General features: G+C 53.5%; 1 protein-coding gene across 2 annotated transcripts in view; it reads left to right on the top strand.

Moving 5' to 3' along the window:
* The window catches only part of TBC1D22A (TBC1 domain family member 22A), a 324,171-nt gene that overhangs the window by 117,159 nt on the left and 186,512 nt on the right, over window positions 1-20,500 (top strand). For both annotated transcript variants that reach the window (XM_007453900.1, XM_007453901.1), the window contains one exon: window positions 2,495-2,557. In XM_007453900.1, the coding sequence (XP_007453962.1) occupies window positions 2,495-2,557 (63 nt within the window). The remainder of the gene's footprint in view (window positions 1-2,494; window positions 2,558-20,500) is intronic.

The raw sequence follows: 20,500 nt of genomic DNA, 5'->3' as shown, positions 1-20,500 counted from the left end.
CCGGACCAGGGCTCGAACCCGTGTCCCCTGCATTGGCAGGCGGTTTCTTAACTGCTCCGCCACCAGGGAAGTCACTTTGCTGTGTTTTTATTCCGAAAAAAAGACGCCCAAAGGATGACACGAGCGTCTATCAGCAAGATTTACCAGGCTGCATTCTATTATGAATTTCTTGAGGGAAAGTTAATTAAAAATGGGTTGCATATACCTTTATTCATTACTGTGATAGGTAATAAAAAGCTCCTGTGTTATTGTGAGCCCCCCAAATGTTCCTACATTACTATAATTGAGCAGTGTAAGCTGTGGCAGTGTTTCCCGTGGGCCTGCTTGCTTTGTGCTGAGCACACACGCCTCTTGGAGGTGGGCCCTGGGCCGTCCTGGTGCGGCCGTTTCAGGCACTCTGTTTAGGTCAAGGTGGAGCCGGCCTGGGTTTGGGGCTTGGGCACCCTGGTCTCTCCCCGCTGCCCACTCACGGTGTTTGACCCATGAACTGACCTTAGCCGGCCGTCTGCCCCGAGGGGTGTGACCCGGCCTTCCCACAGCACTGGGAGGCCGCAGGAGGCTAGGGTCCCCTGTCTGCTTCCCTGTCCTTCTGTCCTCTGTTCATTTGAGTTCTGTGTTTACTCTTTGGGTGAAGATGTCCCATCCACAGCACACAGAGTCGGTCAGAGCTAAAGGTTCATCTGTGTGTCCTCCCCGCCCTGCGGGTTCTGCAGACTTCGTGGCCGCCCGACCGGCTCAGTCCTGTATGGGGGGCGGGGCACACAGAGCCGGTGCTGGTGTGCACCGTCCTGTCCCCCAGCAAACGCATGACGGGCAGCTCTTCTGTCACATGGGCTGAGCTGGCCCTCGGCGTGCCGGGGACAGACGCGTGCCCACGTGACTCTGATGGCATGTGATCAGTGCTCTGAGGGCTACCCTAGGGGACGCCCTGGTCAAGGGCTGAGGAGGTTCTGGGCTCCCGCTAGTGGCCAGCTGCAGCCTTCCGACCCCACCAGCCTGGAATGTTCTCTCCTGTCCTCCCCCTCCAGGCCTCCTTCCCTCAGCTTGCTAGATGCCTCCCCGCGTTGCTCGGTGGGTTTGAGAACGCTTATTTCTTGTCTTCTCTGATGCGCCCCCTCTCCTCTCTAACTGTCCTTCACTCTCCCTGCCGCCTCATCGTCCACGCGCCCTCAGCACTTCAGTCTGTTGGGCCCTGGCCCCTGGCGCAGTTCGTACCCTGAGCAATCTCATCCCCGCCCTTGTTGCCACTGATGGGCAGCTGATTTCCGGGCTCTGCCCTGAGGGAGGAGCTCAAGCCGGGAAGCTGTGGGTGCGAGAACAATTCCCACGCCTCAGAGCTGTGAAGCCGACGGAGCTCTGGGGGCTGTCGCTCCACCTTCTTGTTGGGTCTTCCCCAGTAGCCCTTTGAGGGACGTGGCAGGTGTCTAACAGGCGAGGATGCTGAGCCCCAGAGCCTGGTGAGGGACCCAAGGCCACGGTGCTGGCGAGGCAGAGTGAGGAGACTCCCAGGCCCTGTGGATCTCAGAACCCTCGTGGTCACGGGCAAGGACGGGGGATGAACCTGAATCGTAGGCTCCCCACGGCGTTAAGATGTGCCTGTCTTCCCTCGGCCTGTTTGGGCCATTTTCTTGGGTTGCATGGGGGTGGTGATAGCGTTGGCCACTGTGGGGTGCTCGTGTAGGTTGTTGAGGGCCGTGACTGTATACCCTGGGACTTCTGTTCCTGGAAGTGTGGTAGATGAAATATCTTGAAAACCCTGCTCTTAGAGAACGCTTGGTACTGCTGGCTGTAAAACATTGATTTTCTTTTTTTTTTGCGCTACGCGGGCCTCTCACTGCCGTGGCCTCTCCCGCTGCGGAGCACGGGCCCCGGATGCGCAGGCTCAGCGGCCACGGCTCACGGGCCCAGCCGCTCCGCGGCAATGTGGGATCTTCCCGGACCGGGGCACGAACCCGCGTCCCCTGCATCGGCAGGCGGACTCTCAACCACTGCGCCACCAGGGAAGCCCATCTGCCAGAGGTTTTTAAATGCGTCCTCTGAAAAGTGCCCCGGGTCCCACAAGGATTTTGTAAAGTGGAGAAAACTGTGGCCGGGGTTCGAAGAGGGAGCCGCCACAGTTGAACACTGTACGCTGTTGATATGCTTGAATCACTCCCCGTGTCAGAGGCTGGAAGTCAATGTTTGCTAATTGCTGTGGATCCTGTTACTAAATAGCCGAGGGCCTGCTCTGTTCCTAATCACGCAGCCGCCACTGGGTTGGAAAGCGTGGAACGAGCCTGTCGTGCTAGGACGGGGGCGGGGAGGGGCCCGGGCAGCCGGAACCGGCCCCTCCTCCAAGGGAGGACACGTGACACAGAATTTGTCTTCTCAGAGAGAGCAGACCGAGACCCAGAGCAAATCCGTTGCTGTTATTAAGTATCACCCTCTAATCATAATGCCTGTCATGATGTTCAGCATCTTTTAAAATACATGTGTGTTTCTCGTCCATCTGCAGATCCACATAGACATCCCTCGAATGAGTCCTGAAGCATTAATTCTTCAACCCAAAGTGACAGAGGTAAGAGCTGCGATCCGCAAGTTCCCTTTCTTGGAGGGAGATGGGTGCCCACCGTCCTAGTGGCTCTACCCATGGCAGTCGTGGGGATGGCCCCTGGGGACAGAATCGCCAACCGGAATTGCTAACTGTTCTTTAAATGTTTTTATTGTGCAGCACTGATGTGTACAGAAGAACTTAGTTGGAGTTGTGTATGTAGTTTACACTCACGAGTCCACCACCCAGTTTAGAACCGAGCAGCCCACTCGAGTGAGACTGATAGTGTGGAAGCCACCTGCTGTTCTCACTCGTCTCCAGGCCCCTCCCCAGGAGATGACCTCTCTCCTGACCTGTATCTGTGATTCTTCATGCCTTTAATACATGTCACGTGACACTGGGAAAGCCGTGTTCTGGAGCCGGGTCATTCCTCTGTGTAGTCTAATCTCTGCAACTTGGCTTTTTTCATGTACATTATTTTCTTAGATTCAGCTAATCTCTGTGTCTAGTTGTTATTTAAATATTCCACACTTTCTGTTGCCTTTTTTCCTGTTGGTGGACATTTGGGTTGTTTCTGTTTGCTATTGGGAATAGTGTTGCCTGGAAGCTGCACGTACAGTTATGCAGGTGCCCCCTGGCAGGGATTTCTCAAGAGCGTTTACGAAGAAGGAAGCTTGTTGCAAGGTTGGCTGTCAGCCTGTGAAACTTCCCAGATGATGTCAGGATGCTCCCCAGTGGGTTGTCCTGATTCAGCTCTCCTCTGTAGAGGACCGGCCGTCCTGGTGCTCACACCCCTGCCAGGTCTGGGAGTTGCCAGGCTTCTCAAGTTCTGTCTCTGGTGGGCATTCTTCATTTTCCTTTCTCTGATCACGCGTGGAGTAAGCATGTCTTCGTGTATTTATGTGCTTCTGTGTCCCCCTTCAGGGAGATGCCTGTTCCCACCTTTGCCTGATTTCTTGTGTGGTTGATCTAGTTGTTGGTTGGTTGTTGATCTTTACATATTAGGGATTCTAATTCTTTGCAGTTTGTATATGGCAGATTCCTCCTCCCACTCTGTGGCTTGTTTCTGACACTTTCTTCTTGATGGCTGTCATGATCGGAAGTTCTCAGTTTTCGTGGCGTTGAACTTACCCATCTTTTCTATTAGGGTTAGCTTCCTGAGGAGATCTTTTCCTACCCAGACATCCTCAAGCCATTCTCCCTCCCTTATTTTCACCTCAAAGTTATAAAGTGTTAGCATTCACACCTGTTTTAATTCATCTGTATCTGATGGCTGTGTGTGCTGTGAGGTGGGAATCCAGCTTAACGTTTTCCCGTGGTGGCCAGTCCAGCTTATCTCCCCACGTTTGCAGTGTCCCTCTGTTCATGCCATTTTCACATTCGCGGAGATCTGGTCGATGTTTTGTCCCAGTATTCGAGTTACCTTCATTCATTCGGCTTCACTCTAAGTCTCAGTATTTGGTAGGAGGTGCTCACACCCCCTCTTCCTCTTCAAAAGTGATCAGGTCATCTTAAGGCTTTGCTCTTCCACGTAAGTCCCAGAGTCAGGGGGCCAAGTTTTTCTCTCTCTCTCTTTTTTAAAAATATTTATTTATTTTCCGTATTTCTTTTTGGCTGTGTTGGGTCTTAGCTGCGGCACACAGAATCTTTTTGTTATGGCGTGTGGTCTGCTCAGGTTTCTCTCTAGTTGCGGCGCTCGGGCTTCTCTCTAGTTGCGGCGCTCGGGCTTCTCTCTCGTTGTGGTGTGCGGGGCTTCTCTCTAGTTGTGGTGCACAGGCTCCAAAGCGTGTGGGCTCTGTAGTTTGCGGCACGTGGGCTCTCTCATTGAGGCACGTGAGCTCAGTAGTTCTGGGGTGTAGGCTTTGTTGCCCCGCGCCATGTGGGATCTTAGTTCCCTGGCCAAGGATCGAACCCGCATCGCCTGCATTGGAAGGCGGATTCTTTACCACTGGGCCACCAGGGAAGTCCATCTCTCTCTCTCTCTTTTTTTAATTGAAGTGTAGTTGATGTACAGTATTATATGTCACAGGTGTACAATATAGTGATTCATAATTTTTACTCCATTTATAGTTATAAAATACTGGCTATGTTCCCTGTGTTGTACAATATGTCCTTGTAGCTTATTTTATACCTAATAGTTTGTACCTCTTAAACCCCTCCCGTATAGTCCCTCTCCCCACTGGTAACCATTAGTTTGTTCTCTGTATCCGCGAGTCAGCTTCTGTTTTATTATATTTACTAGTTTGTTGTATTTTTTAGATTCCACTCTTATTGGTTTTTAACGTGTGTTTGATTTAAGATTGGATTTGCACAGAATCTGTACGTCAATTTGGGAGCATTGACATCTCTATGAAATTTAGTGTTCATTGTCATGAACATGCCAATTCCCCATTTTTTAGGCCATTCTTTAATGCCTTTCAATGAAGTTTTAGAAGTTGTTCCCTAATAGGTCCTGTGTACATTTTATTAGATTTATTCTTAGTTGTCATATTTTTTTGTTGCTATTATAAATGGCATCTCTTTAAAATTGAATTTTCTTATTGTTTTAAATGTTTGTTTTGCATCTTGGTTGCTCCAGTAAATGCACTTTTAAACTTTGATATCTCTTGTCTGTGCAGTAAGTTTGTTAAAAAGAAATCCAGGGTTATTAAAGCCAAAGTGCTTTAGATCACAGAACACAAAGGGAGCAAATTAGTTTTCCACAGAAGTAGTCATTTGCAGGTGCTTCTCTTTGATCGTCCTTTTCAGTAGCTGTGCTTATATCTGCAAAACAAGAGATCACATATTATAACCTCATTTTAACGTATTTTTCCTTTTAGTGGAAAATAGAGTCTCTGCCTCGCGACTTTTGGTTTGTCTTCACTGTTGTATCTTTCCAGAGACGGGGTCCGGCCACTGCCGGCTGGTGTCTGCTGGCCTGCTCGTGTGTGATGTGCTGGGACCTTGATCCCAATGGAAGCGCCTCTGCAGTTGCCAGGGGCAGGGGGAGGGGACGGGAGACTGACAGCAAAGGGACACGAGGGGCCTTCTCAGGGCGATGGAAGTGCCCCCGGCAGCGGGGCTCCTACGGCCCCTCCCTTGGCTCCCACGCACTCCTCCCGGAGCTGCAGACGTGCCCAGGGCTGGCTGGGGGGCAGATTGTGTGTGTGTGGGGAAACCTTCTGGAAGCGTTGGTCTCATGTTAGAAGCAGGCAAAGTCAAGTTCTCATTTGCGGCATCGCAGAGGTTAGGCTTGGACACACCGAGGCTGATCCACGGCAGCAGTGGCTTCCCGGGACGGGAGCCTGCCACCCCCTTGGCGGGGAGGTCGTCGGCAGTGCATCAGCTGCTCCCCTGTGCTTGGCTTTCTCTTCGTGGTCCGGGCTGGAAGACACAAGACACAAGACACGAGGGAGAGGAGCAGCCCCTCCCATAACGTAGGTTCTGAGAGAAGCTGCTTGTAGTGCTTCGGATCGGATCCTACGTGCTTGTCCTTGGCGGTATAGAACCAGGAAACGTGACTCTGATTTCACTTGGTCTTGGGCCCCTATAAAGTCTGGGCTTCTCATGACTCGGGAAGAAGGGTCTCTGCCGTAAGTCTTTCCCCCAGTCTGTCCGCGCTTTGGTTTATTCGTTCAACAGGTGATGCCCACTTCTGCTCTGGATGTCTTTTCCTCCCTCCCTTCCCCCTCCCCTCCTCCCTCCCCCCGCCATCCTCCTTTTCTCCTGTCAGCATTATTGACGGCTAATTGACACGCAGGAGAATTCACCTGTGTTAAGCATACAGTTAGATTAGTCTTGACACCTGTGTGTAGGAATGTACCAGCCACTGGAATCATGGTGTGGACACTTCCATCACCCTGAGAAGTCCTCTCGTGTCCCTTTGCTGTCAGTCTCCCGTCCCGTCCCCCTGCCCCTGGCAATTGCTGATCTGCTTTCTATCCCTAAACTTTTGCTTTTAAAGCATTTCACAGAAAGGGAATCATACAGCTTACAGACTTAGTGAGTGGCTCCCCTGACCTGGACAGGGCGTGGACGTTCAGCCCTGCTGTCCACGGCACCGCCGAGCAGGGCCGTCTTCCGGGTATGTGTTTGCCCAGTCACCAGTTGATGGGTACTGGGGTCCTTTCCAATTCTGGGCCATTACAAAGTACATTTGCTCTAAAACTTCACGTATAAATCTAGGGAAGGCATCTGTGTTTTCCCCTCTCTGGTAAGTGCCTAGGTGTGGAGTTGCTGGGCCGTATGGTATGTTTATACACTTTCTAAGAAACCACCAAACCATCTTCTGGGGTGGCCGTGCCAGTCCGCCATGCTTGGGGCGCCTGGTCGCTCCACATCCTTTTGTCAGTTCTTGGGATTTGCCAGCCTTTAATTTTAGCTATTTTAAAACACAGGTGTGTCGTGGGATATTATGGGGTTACAATTTGCATTTGTCTGTTGACTGTGGATGTTGAGCATCCTTTCATATGATGATTTGTCACGTTCAGATCTTCTTTGGTGAAGTGTCTGTTCCATTTTTCGCTTACTTAATTGCTTGAAAAACCTTTAGCCCGCCTGTCCCCTGGCCTCCCTTGGACCTTCTGAGTCAGACTCCTCGGGTGGAGCCTAGAAATCCCCACCTGAAGGAAGGCCACCGAAGGGGGGGAGGGTCTTTGCGGAGGTAGGACCTCCTGGGGTAACCGCTAGAGGCTGCACCATCTGACCTCCCCAGGGACCTGGGACGTGGGGCCCAGCTGCTCCCGGGTTGGGGCTGCCCCACCCCGGCCTGTGCTCTGCTCTTCTATCTCCGCTGCATCTGAGCAGACCTTCTGTCTGTCTCGTTTTCAGTCCTAACGCATGTGCCTCAAGTGGCGCACGGCACACAGCAGCCGTGCACAAGTACTTGTTTCGTGAACAGCTGTCTGGATTCCTCCTTCTCTCACCTGTGGCCTCAGGTGTCTGGTTCGGAGACGCTGTTCCCAACGACCCTGGCTGGTGTCCCAGCCCCTCTCCCCGACTTTCACTCACGCTTTGTATGTCTCACGGCGCTTGTTATCCGATCGGATTTGTCTTCTTGTTGATGAGGTCTCACTCCACCTGTATGTCAGCTCCCTGGGAGCTGGGCCATGGCTTGGGTGCCTGGAGCATTGCCTGGAGCCTCACGGGACTTAGGAGGTTTTGTTGAAACCAGTAATTCATCTTTTTATCCAACGCTCTTATTTGAAAGTAAAATTCGTAACTTTTTTGCCACTTGCTCTTTTTATCCTCTGTCCGCCGTTGAATAAACTCAACCTATTACTTGGGAGAATACGGGCTGTGACCCGACGCCCTCTGGCCCCTGCCAGAGCTCATGGGAAGATCAGATTTCACAGCTGGGCCTTTTCGCTTGCTAAGTTCATCATCTACGGGGTCACTTCTCCTCCGTAATTGTTATATTATCTACCCTCTGGTTATCTGCTTCTTAGAGCAGTTTCACAAATTAGGGAAAGTAGATGCTTTTTCCAGTTAGCCGTGGAGAAGTGATGTCTCATTACATTGAAACAGACACAGAGGATAATGAAACGCGCAGGCCTCTTAGACACGTTATCTGTGTACCGTCCTTCCCAGTTGTGTGATGAGTTTTCCGTGGCCCTGAAGGATGGTCACTTTCCAGGGGGCAGGTGCCAGTGGAGCACAGGTGTGTTCATGCTGGACTCCTTCCCCGACTGTGAACCTTGTGTAGACAGACTTCCCGACCGGAGCCTTTGCGTGGAGAAGCGTGGGCCCCGCGGTGGACGGGAAGAAAAGCCCGCCTCCGAGGGGCAGGCGCCGGCTCTGTCCACGAGGATCCGGGCCAACCTCAAGAGGGTTTGGGCATTTGCACGCGCGCCGCTCCTCTGCCTGGGTCCCCCCAGCCTACCCTGCTCGGCAGGCCCCCGAGCTTGCCAGCACCCCCTTTCCTGCCCTGGCCGGCCCACCGCGCCCACGTGCTTCCCGCGTGTTGTCACGCGTCTCTGTCCCCTGAGACGCAACCAGCCTCCACGCTGGTGTTGGCCCCCTCTGGTGCCTAACGGACATTGGTGGGCTTGGGTGGGTGAGTCAGCTGTCTTGCTGGGATTCCGGCCGTGGCTGTCTCTTCTCACACCGCAAGCTCCCCAGGGCACGGCCTGGGTCTTTCTTCTCCTGGGGCCTGGCATGTGGCATGGTAAGCGCTTGGCAGATGTTGGCGGGACGCATGAAACATGCACTCCTCCCGGTGTGAGCGTTCTGTACCGCAAGGCCCTGAGCCTGGGGCGCTGCCGGGGCTCGGCGCTCCGCGAGCGCCTCCTCTCTTCGTTCGGTCTCATAATTCATCTTTTTTTTTTTTTCTTCAGAGGTGGGGATGCATTTGTGAGAGCCTGAGAGATACATATTTGTTAGAGAATCAGTTCATTAAACTCTTCTGGTATATATTTTGGGGATCTAATCCATAGATCTTTCCTTTTTTTGTCCTTTTGGTTTTATGGTAAAATAGAGCAGAAAGATTTCTGTAATATATATGTCCAATTTAAAGAAAAAATTAAAAATTAGCTTCCATATACCCACTGTCAGGCTGAAGAAATAGAACCAGACTGGCGTCATTGAGGTCCCTTCTCTGTCCCTCTGCAGCTGTGTCCCTGTCCCCCAACAAGTAACTGTTCCCTTAAATTTTGGTTAATTATTTTCTTGCTTTTCTGTATAGTTTTATGACACGAGTTTGTGTGTGTGTGTGTGTGTGGTGTGTGTGTGTGTGTGTGTGTGTGTGTGTGTGTGTGTGTGTGTGTGTGTGTGTGTGTGTGTGTGTGTGTGTGTGTGTGTGTGTGTGTGTGTGTGTGTGTGTGTGTGTGTGTGTGTGTGTGTGTGTGTGTGTGTGTGTGTGTGTGTGTGTGTGTGTGTGTGTGTGTGTGTGTGTGTGTGTGTGTGTGTGTGTGTGTGTGTGTGTGTGTGTGTGTGTGTGTGTGTGTGTGTGTGTGTGTGTGTGTTTCGCCTGTTTTTAATCTTTCTTTTTAGTGGAATTGTGCTCATTTGCCATCACTCTGTATTACAGAGTTAAGGCTCTAAGCTCCATCCACCGATGCTTGTCATGTAGTTCATTTTCACTGCTGTGTCGTATTCCCTCTTGTGTTCTGTGCTTTATTGATCCAGTGCAGTGTTGATAAGCATCTGGGTTATGTTTGTTCTTGTGCTTTTTCTCAGAATGTTGCCGTGAGCATTCCGAGTCCCTGTGCACAGGTCTGAGGGTTTCTCTGGGGGGTGTACCAGGGAGTGGCCCCAGGGGCCGGTGGTGAGTGCCCAGTGCCGCCCCCTCCCCTGCACTGGGAGCTGTGAAACCGAAAGTCTCCCTGACTGCCTGGGTCTCAGGGTGCTGTTCACTTCCTATCCCTTCACTGCTGATCACGTTAAGTAATTTTTCTTAGGTTTCTTAGGCCGTTGGATTTCCTCTCTTGTGAAAAGCTTCCGCTCCTCTTTCTGTTGCATCTTTTTGTTTGTTCGTTTATCCTCCTGATTTGTAGGAGTTCCTAATACAATCTGGATACTAATTCTTTTTTGGAAACATATGGATACATATATCTTCTTTTAGTTAGTAGGCTGTTTTTTCACTCCCCTTGGTGTGAACAGCAATTCCTAGTTTAACAAAGGCAGTTCAGGCCTTTTTGTGTACTGAGACATCCTTTCCAACCTCACGATTTCAAAGAAATCTTATATTCTAAGAGTTTTAGAGTTTGCCTTTTACCTTTAGGACCGTAATCCATTTGGGATTGACTTTGCACGGAGTTTGACACAACAGCCCCATTTCTTTTAAAATCCCCCACGTGGATAAGTGGTTGTGCCCCTTGCCCTCATGAGCTATCATACAGCAGCTGTGTGTGGGCTCCTTCTGGGCTGGCGTCTCTTCCCCTGGTCTGTCCACCCATCCCGGTGCCCCCTCCGTCCTTCTTGGTTCCATGGTCTTGATGTCGTCTGGTAGGACAGGCCACCCAGGCCTGGCTCTTGTTTCTGGGCCACTCATGACCTTTTGCTTTTGGAGGTAAATTTAAAATCGTTGTATTTCATAGACATCTCAGAAATTACATAGAATCTGTTGAACAGTTGGAGAAAATTAGCACTTTGTTTTTCCATTTAGTTCTTCTGATCTTTTAAACGACCATACCTCCTTAAATATATTACACAACTTACTAAATTTATTCATAGATACGTTTTAAGCAAATAGCGTTTTTAAAATTTTTAGTGGCATTGTCTAATTTTTTATTGACAGTATATAGAAATGCAGTTGACCTTTGTAAGTTAATTTTGTATCTGGCAAGCTTACTAATCTCTTTCATCAATTCTGATATTTTGTGTGTAGATGTATTTGAGTTTTGAAAGAAGTTAATCATATTACTTATGAATAATGATAGTTTCCTTTTTTTCTTTCTGTTCTGTATACACATGCTTGGCTTTTTTTTTTTCCTGCTGGCCAAGACTTCCACTACAGTATTGAACATTAGTAGTGAAAGCAGGCATCCTGGTGGCATTCCGATTCTAAAGAAGTCTTTTAACATTTCTTCTTTAACTTAGGATATTTACTGTAGATTTTATAGGTACCTTATGTTAAGGATGGCGCCTTGCTTTTCTCATAGTTTTAAAATCCTAAATTCCTGTTGAGATTCATCATGTCCTTTCCCACGTGTCATCTGAGAGGAGAATAGGTCTTTGCTCCTTTATTCTGTTGATATGGTAGATTTTATCAGTGGGCTTCCTAGTATCGAGGCGACTGTACATTCCCGAAATAAATCCAAATTGGTCAGGATGGATTTTTTTTTACTGCCTCGTGGGATTAAGTGTCTTAACATCTCATGTGCCGAACCGCCAGGAGGGGAAGCCTGGCCTCTCTTTAAATGGAAAAATGCCTTCTGACCAGTGTCTGATTCCTCAGTTGTGCTTTGATACGTTGTCCCATCAGCTGTGCCGAATATTTGGTCTGGTGATGTGTGTGACACTGTGATGTTTTCTTTGAAGGTGTTCTTTCTTTTCTGTGCTTCAGTTTTGAGTGTGATGAAACGTCTGTGCTTTGCTAACCTATCCAGACAACTGGCTTGAGCACAAAATGTGGGACGTACATCCCCATATTTGAAGGAGGTGAAGGTGGAGTAATCACAAGCCAAATGTGGCGTTGTTGCTTGCTTCCGAGAGTGCTGCATTATTCATTGTGTTGTAAACCTGTATTCAGTGTATACTTTATGTGGTATCTGGGTGCCTATTAATCTACATTTTAGATTTGTTATAGACTGTTATTCTTGTTTCATTCATCAGATGTTATAATTCGTACGGGGGAAGGTTCCCTCAATCCTGTTGCAAGCACTTGTGTTGTAAATATCTCTTCTTTCTGAGCCCACACGGCTCCTGGATCTCGGGAGATATAAATCCCACAGATCTTCTCAACAGAGCTGTATATTTTGCAGCTCCTCTCGTAGAAATTAACTCCACGGTGCTCTATACGCTGTGAAGTCGTGCTGCCGATGCATATGGTAGAATTATGATGTTTTCATATTTCTGAAATCAGATTTTTTTCCCTAAGTAATCATGAGCACAGCGACATTTTCAATTTCAATATATTTCATTTCTTAGAGTGCAAAACATCTCAGCTCCCCGAGTGCCCTGAGTTACTGGCATCCTGGTCCTGCCTTGGAGGCATGTGGAGGGCCTGTGATAAGGTTTACACAGTGAGGACAGAAAGAGCTGCCAGGAGGGGGCCTCCTGAGCCCCTCCCCAGAGCCCTCTGGGGGAGAACGCTGGAGTTTTTTAGGAAAAACCTGGCATGGCGTGCAGGTTTCTGAAGTTGGGCAAGCAAACTGGGGATGCCTGTCGCATTTTCATTCTTTTTTAGCCCTGATGGTAATGGTAGCAAGTATTTTCATTATTGTCGTTGAGTATAAATTGCTCTGTTGTAGAAAAGATACTTGAGGAAGAGCTTAAAGTTTGAATGACTTTTAATGAATTCTTTCTCTCTAATAAAGATGAGAGCGTCAGGAATGTCAACAGAACTTTAAGAGCGAATAATAACCAGTGCGTCTCCATCGCTGGAGCCGTCTTGGATCGTCTGTGTTTTCATTAAGCACATCCACACACGGAGGGCGTCCTTTCTTCATTGGCAATAATACCGCTAGTGTAACCCACAGCACATTCATGTAAATGGGAGTTAATGTGCTGTGACAGATCTGACCCCCTCTCCGTGTCTGTTATTTCTTGAACTCCCCTGCTTCTGCTAATAGCCTTGTGCAAGTGAATGCATTGTTTTCGCCTTTCCTGTGGCAGCTGTTAATAAAATACCTGGATTTTGGACATACGGAGTCGTGGGGACCATGGCCCCTGAAGAACCGCCAGGGGCCAACTGCTGGGCACGTGGTGACCGCGGTGGGCCCCGTCCTCGGCGGCGTGTGGTGGAGGCCCTGGGGCACAGATTCCGTTTGTGTGGTGCCAACCCTGCTCCTGCTGTGCGTGGCCTTGGGGAGGATGACCTGGAGGCAGGGCCGTCTGTGGGGACACGAGTTTGGAGGGGACACCGAGCTGCTGAGGCCAGCCGGCTCACGGTCTGGGAAGCCTCTCCTTCCTGACCTGGGCCTTCGGGCGCCTTGCATCCCCGGCTGGCCGGCACCCCTCCCTGGTGCACCTGTGGCCCGGCTGCCTCTGCCGCCGCCTTTCCCCTGGGCCCGGGGTGCTGGGCTGACTGTGCGGTGAAGCCCCGCGGCCCTGGCTAGAGGGGGCTCGTCCTTGCAGGGGGGCTGCAGGGAGGGTGCAGGCTGGGCTCTTGCCGCGTGGCCCGCCCGACCGGTGCCATCCCAGGGTCCCCCTCCATCTGGAGTCCTGGCCCGGGGCTGCTGGCTTTTGAGCCCTGATGTCAATGACCCATCACCTCCTCCCACTTTATCTTGGGAGACTCGGAGCGGCTCTGGCCTCTGGTCTGTCCTCTGAGCCGGGGCTGAAGTTGCTCTGAGGATCTGGGCATGTCGGGGCCCTTGGAGACAGGGGTCGCAGCAGTGGGCTGGAGCCGGCTGTCCCCACGTCGGCCCTCCTGGGGCTGTGCCCGCTTGGTGAGGTGGCCTGGGTGGGGAAGGACGAGTGGGTGTCCTTTGTGAGCTTCCTCTCTGTTGTTGTAGCTGAGACTCGGTATCAGAGGCCCTGGAGAATCGGATGGGACCTGGGGAAGGGGGCGGGGCGGGAGGAGAGAGTGTGCTCCCCGCTGGCCTCTGCAGACACCCCGGGGGAACCCTGTGTGTAACTCGTACCCCTTAAAGCATGTAACAGTTTGGGGAAAGCGGTGCACGATCAGTGGCTTATGTTTTGTTTTGTTTTGTTTTTTAACCAGTCTGAGAGCAAAAGCTTAGAAATGGCTCGATGCATTCATTCTTTGCAAAATAACCGTGCCATTGTTTGATGCGGGTGTAGAAGTCCCTCAGCACGGGCCCCTCTGCGCTGGGGCCGGGATTGCTGTTCCTCCGTCAGGGTCTCCGTGTCTGATCTGGGGAGAGCTCGTTATGACGGCGGCGAGGGCAGGGCACAGTGACCTCAGGGAAGCCCTCCCTTCACGCTGCTGCCCGAGTGCTCGCACCGTCGGAGTGCCTTCCCGGGCTGCGTGGCGGCCTTGCTGGGAAACGAGCCGAGGGGCTTCCAGAGGGAGGCAGTGGGGACCCCGGGGCCCATGGGCCTGTGTCGGCTGAATGGGTGGGGGAGTTTTTCAGTGACGCTAAGTGACTTCGGCTGGGATCAGTGCTACTTTTTGTGATTTCGAAGCAAAGGCAAAGCATGCTCCTATGAAGTGACTTAAGACAAAAGGTACAGAATAAATCAGTCAGTGAAAAGGAAACAACAAAGAAAAAGAAACACTGCACGCTTGCAGCTCGGCTGTGGTTTCCGACGGCAGGCGGCCGCCTCCTAATTCGGCGTCACAGCTTGGTCTGTCGTGACTGCCTCTCTGCCCACAGCCTTTAATGAGGAAGTTAACTGTGCCGGGTGTCCTGCAGCAGCCCTGTCTCCCGGGGCCACCGAGTCCAGTGTCCCGCTCCCGTCCCACTGGCACCCGGAGAGAGGGTCCGGGAGCAGGGATGGGAGCGGACGGAGCCTGGAGGCTGAGCCAGCCGGACAGCTCAGGGCGGGCACGCCAGGGGCAGACGTCGGAACACGTGGTCTTGGCACGTGGGTCCCCGAGGCTGGAGCTGAGGGGGCCCGGGGCATGGCCAGGGGCACGAGGGAGCCTCGCTGCCTGGCGGATCCTGCAGCCCCTGTCCCAGCCAGCGCCCTCCCTTCAGCCCCCCTCAGCTGTGGGCAGGTCGGGACTCGGGGTTCCCCCCCGTCCTTTTGCGTTCATGTTTTCCCAGTGTCACCAGGCGTCCTCTCTGTATGGAGATCTCTCCTACGTTATTTCAGTCAGTGGAGTTTTTTCCTTGGGAGTCTAGATGGGGCTCATCTGTCTGTCGCCTTCTGCCTGCCCCTCAGCCAGACGCTGCTTCCTGTTTGGGGCTGGGGTGGCTGGTCCCAGAGAAGGGCTGGAGGGGACGCCTGGGCCAGGGGCCTCGCCCGCGGGGGCAGGTGCGGGGCCTGGGACAGGTGGTTGGCTTGGCTGGGGTGGAACCCGCCACGGCCTCCTGGCGTCCTCAGCACGGCAGGACTGTTACCATCGGTCCTTGTGATCTGTGGAAACCTCAGGTTGGATGTTCCTTATTAATTACTTCACAAGAGAGGATGACAGTGGACCCGTGATTCCTAAAATATTTGCAATTACGTATTTACGTCGTTGATCCTACCTAGAGAATTGTTCGCGTTACGCATGGGGCGTATTAAATTTGGACGTACATGCTTGCTTTGTGAAAGGGGTAGAAGGGATGGAGATGGGTGATTTGCGGGGAGAGGAAGCTGCTCCCTGAAGCTGACAAAGAGAAGCTGTTGGAAAAGAGAGGCTGACGGAGATTTAAGCAAGTGGTTCACCTTGTCTTCCCCCTCTCCCGCCCAGAGACGCGTAAAGCACGGGAGCGGTTCTTACTTTCTAAATTAATAGGGAAATAACATGCAAGAAGGCGAGAGGCTCTAGGTGCAGCCTCCTGGCTCTGATTATGTGAGGAAGTAGGAGCGCTTGCCCAGGGCAGATGGCAGGCAGGTGAAGGGCACGCAAGCGTCAGAGCCACCGGGGCTGTTATTTATGGGCATCGAAGCTGTGAGGGCTCCAGGTCTCGGCAGCGGCCGGTTGCCTGTGTGGCGTTGGGGCAGGTGGGCATGGAGACGGCTCGCAGGTGGCATGGTCCCCGAGGAGGGCGTGCACACCCTCCTCTGTGGGACGGACCCGGTGCTGGCGGACAGTCGCGAGTGCTTTGCCCAGCCTCCTGCGGTAGATTCTGTTCACTCCCGGTCCTTGACTTGTGGCCTGGAAGCAGGGAGACCTGTGTGTGGATAAACAGAAAGTTCTCTGTATGTGGAGCCAGGACGTCTTGCGAAGGCCACTGACCCCGGTCCTCAGCCACGCGTGGTGCCTGAGCCCTGTGCCATCCCGCTGCCTCTTGCCGTGGCTGTCTGTCTGCTCTCTAGAAGGCTCCTCCTGTTGCCTCCTTCCCTCTGAACAACTCCTCGTCAGCCTCACAGCCCTGTTTGCCGTCGCCTCCTCTCTGAAGTCTCCCTGCACCAAATACCCCCACCTCCTTCCCCTCCATGGAGCTGAGTCTCCCCTCCCAGGCCATTTCCCATCTTAGACAAGTGGGGAACCTTGAGGCCCTGACTGGTTGGCATCTGAGGAGCCAGGTCTGGAGCATTGCTTGATGGAGAGACAGAATGGGAAAAGCCAGTCCCAAATCCAGGAGACACCCTGGGTGTCGTCTGTCCAGAGAAACCCCGGGCGGGAAGGTCCAGGTGCCCCCCGATGGCAGAGAGCTTACAGAACAGAGGGGAGCGAGGGCTGAAAATGGAGGCTGGGGGACCTTACTCATATACGCGTTCATTCAGCCAGTGGAGCTCCATTCAGCTGCACGCCAGGAGCCAGGACCGAGGGCACAGAGTGAGCGAGATGGGAGAAGACCCTTCCTTGGGGGGGCGGGGCTTCTGTGGAAGTGGGCGGGGAAGAGGGTGTGTCGCCTTGATGGGGTATAAAGGATGCTGTCCTCCGCGAGAAGGGTTTGAACTGAGATCTTATACTGAAATCATGGTGGCCATGGGAAGTTTGGGAGAAGGGCATTCCAGGCGGAAGGAACAAGTAAGTGCAGAGGCCCCGAGGTAGGGACAGAAGTGGGCGCAGTGTGAGGAGACCCGGTGGAGGCCACGAGGGGCGGTGGAGTCACGGCTAGGGGTCTGCTTTTTCCCTCGGAGTCAGGGAAGCCCCGGGCTGGACGTGTGACCTGATGTGTTCGCATCTCAGCAGCCCTTGCCGCCGCTCCATGGGATGGTGAGTACAGGTGTCAGCAGGGCGACCAGCCAGGAGACCGGGGGCCCCTGGGCCTGCCGCGGGGGCCTAGGTGAGGGATGGAGGTACCTGGGGGGCACAGTGCTGTCCATGCGATCTAGGCCTGACCTCAGGGCCTCATGGCCCCAAAGCCCACGTCTCCGTCGTGGCAGAGCCGGGATTTGCACCTGGTTTGCAGACCTCCAGGGACGTGCTCTTCTTGCCGCCTCAGCCTGCCTGCCGCCTTAAAAGCCACTTTCGTTTTATGCTTGAGCCACCTGGCCCTTTATTTACACATTACTGGGGTTAAAGTTGTAAAAATATAACTTCCAGTTTATCCAGAGAGATCAAGTAGAGTTAAATCGAAGTGATTTGAACTGACAGCTTGCCTTAGCTAATAGGAAATCTGAATTCGACATTTTTCCTCAAAAGAATACAGTGCACCCTTTCCAAGTGCCTAACATCAAGGCTGGCGCCAGCTGCCAGAGGCCTAGATGTCTGATTTCTCTCCTTGTGGATGGTGCCGTGGACGTGCCCGACCTCTGTGTGATCCCTGAGGGGGACGCTCAGCCCCGGCCCCCCCCCCCCACCCATGCCCTGCAGCCTGGCTCCGGGGACTGATGGCTCTGGGGTTCTCTCTTTGGGTTCCTTGTGGAGTGTTGGGGGTACTAGTTCATCGCAGGACAGCCTGCTCTGGACTCCCCACAGGAGAAGCTGGGCCAGTGGAGGCTTTGCTTTGGGCCTGAGTCAGGAGCCCCGGCCAGCCCAGCCCCCCTGCCGCTGTCTCAGGCCTTTCCCGGCACCAGGAACAGTCCATTCCAGTCGCCTGCACAGGCGCTGAATTGTTTGCACTGGAGAGGACTCCAGCGCCCCGGCCATTCCTCCCAGGGTAAAGCTGGCCACGTCATCTGTGCCAGATGGCTTCTCTTGGTGCCGGGGCCGCCGAGGGCAAAATGGCATTCATGGTTGTGAGCAGGTTTAGGAGTGTGTGTGTGTGTGTGTGTGTGTGTGTGTGTGTGTGTGTGTGTGTGTGAGACAAGCCCTCTGAAAGTGTGAGGCTTGTTAACGGACTCCCATGGCTTAAATTACCACTTGCCAGGAGGATGAGATTGCAAAGGAGGGGAGGTCTCTGTGCTCCGAGCTCTGGCATGTCCTTCAATCCACATGTGCGCTCTCTCTCTCTCTCCCGCGCTCTCTCTCTCTCTCCCTCTCTCTCTCTCTCTTTCTCTCTCTCTCTCACTCACACACACACACACACACACACACACACACACACACACACACACACACACACACACACACACACACCAAGCCTCTGCTGCATGGACGGCTCCCTGCTGGACCTCAGGCAGGTGCAGGTGGATCTGACGCAGACTTTCCTCACCGGAGCTCATAGTTTTTTCTGTGTCTTTCTTACTATAAAATTCTAATTTCTTGGTCTTCTCTTCTTTTTCGATTCATGTATGAAAACAACTCTTTTATCCTAAAGCATAGCAGTGGTGGCCCTTTCTAGGCTGTACAAGGCCCCCGTTTAGTCAGACCAGCAGGGTGGAATCCTGGCTGTGCTGCTCACAGGCTGTGTGTCTTTGGGGAAGTTGCTTAACTCCTCTGTGCCTCAGTTGTCTCCTCTGTATTAGTTATGTCTTGCTTCATAACAGCATTGCCACAAACCTAGCACCTTAAAACAACACACATTTATTCACATTTGTTGTCTCAAAGTTTCTGCAGCTCAGGAGTCTGGGCAGGTCTTAGCTCAGGATCTCTGCAAGCTGCAGTAAAGGTGCTGTCTGGGCCACAGCCTCATCTGAGGCTCCCCTGGGGAAGGATCTGCTTCTAAACGCCCCTGGCTGCTGGCAGAACCTGGGGGCTTGTAGGCTGCAGAGCTGGGGGTCTCAGGTTCTTGCTGGCTCTCGGCCCCCCTCATTTCCTTGGCACGTGGCCCTTTGCATGTGCAGCTCACAGCTCAGAAGCCGGCTTCGCAGAAGCCGGCAGGGGAGAGTGTCTCCTGGCAGGCTGGATTATGATCTTTGGATGTAATCCTATCCCCTTGGCTGTATTTGGTTGGTTAGAAGCAGGTCACAGGGCCACGCTCAAACTCCAGGGGCGGGCGTCCCAGGAGGTGCGCAGATGGACCCCCTGCCTGCCGGTCATCCTTGGCAGACTGTGCAGCATTGGATGGTGGTCTGCCGGGGCCCCCATGAGCGAGGAGATGCTCAGCTGACCTTCGCTGCCCCTCCTGCCCTCGTGTGGCCAGCCGTCCGGGCCTACCCTGCCTGACACTGCTCCTGCCTGTTGCGTGTAGTCCGCGTCCACCCTCCCCTGCTCCTGGCCTGCAGGGCTCCAGGCCCCTACGGAGCTTCCTGAAGAGCAGTCCTGGGGTCCTCCTGCCAGCGGGGCCTGGGCTGAGTGTGCCTTACCCTCCCAGCCTGTCCGCACCCAGGCCGCCCCCTGCACGCGCAGCCCTGCCGCCCGTCCCCGGGCTTTCCTCGTGTACACGTGGCCGGGTGGGGCCGTGGCTGCTGCATGTCTGACCTGTGACTGAGAGGTGCTGGGGCCCGAGCGGGGTCCCCCCTGCAAGCACCCCGCCTGCTCGTCTGTCCTCTCGGCTGCCCGCCACCCTGGCTTGTGGGGTGCTGCTTCCTGCGTCACCGAGGGTGGTGAGCCCGATGCTGCAGCATGAGGACTCACCACCTAGTGCTGTCTGTGGGAGACAGCAAATGGCGAACATCGCTGAATGATTTTGGTCTTTTGATCTTACTTAAATATTCAGTTCTGGCTGGAAAGCTGTTGACTTAAAATGACAAATGTGTATGGATAGAGAGCATGAACGTGTTGCTCACTCAGCAGACATTTACCGGGTGCCCCTGTTACAGGTGCTGGGCCGAGCTGCCGCCTGATGAACGGGTGCTTCCGTTGTGGCTCAGTTGGAAGAACCCCAGTGGACGAGTGCTAGGGTGGGGTTTGGGCGGCGGCCTGGGATCTAGGGCCGCTTGTGCCCTGGTTGACCTCCCCCGTCTGGGCGCCAGGCCCCTCGCTGTAAATGCCGGAGCTGGTGGTGACTTGGGCGTGTCTAGACCACAGGCCCGGTGATGTGTAGGAATGTAGGCAGTATTGGGAGGGGTTGACCTCCTTGGGTACAAGCATGCTTGGCTTTGCAAGGTCGGCCCGTTTGGAAATGATGTGAGTCATCGTCTGTTGGCATGCTCTCTGGTCCAGCCTGCGCTGGTGGGAGGCCCGGGAGGGCGGCGAGGCCTGGCCCAGTGGCAGGAGCCCGGGGTCGGGGAGCTGGCGGTGGGTGCGTCATTGAAGGGAGGCGGTTCGGCTCAGTAGGGATGCTCTGCCGGGTGGGGGACCGGGGGAGGCTCCCAAGCAGGCAGCGCTTGGCTCTCCCAGCAGGCTGGGGGGCACATGTGGCAGCACAGTCTCCATCCAGGGTCTGGGGCTTAGCTGGAAGCCAGGTAAACAGGGGAGGGAGAGGCTTTCTAGGCAGCGAGCCCGGCAGGAGGTGTCAGCCTGGCGGGCTCAGCGCAGCTGGAATCCGGGAGCTGGGCGGCGAGGCGGAGAAGACCGTGAGGCAGGGGCTGGACATGGAGGCGCCGTGTGTGTGTGTG

This window comes from Lipotes vexillifer, unplaced genomic scaffold, assembly GCF_000442215.2.
Source record: "Lipotes vexillifer unplaced genomic scaffold, Lipotes_vexillifer_v1.1 scaffold382, whole genome shotgun sequence".
NCBI lineage: Eukaryota > Metazoa > Chordata > Mammalia > Artiodactyla > Lipotidae > Lipotes > Lipotes vexillifer.
This window is presented reverse-complemented; position numbering and strand designations above follow the sequence as displayed.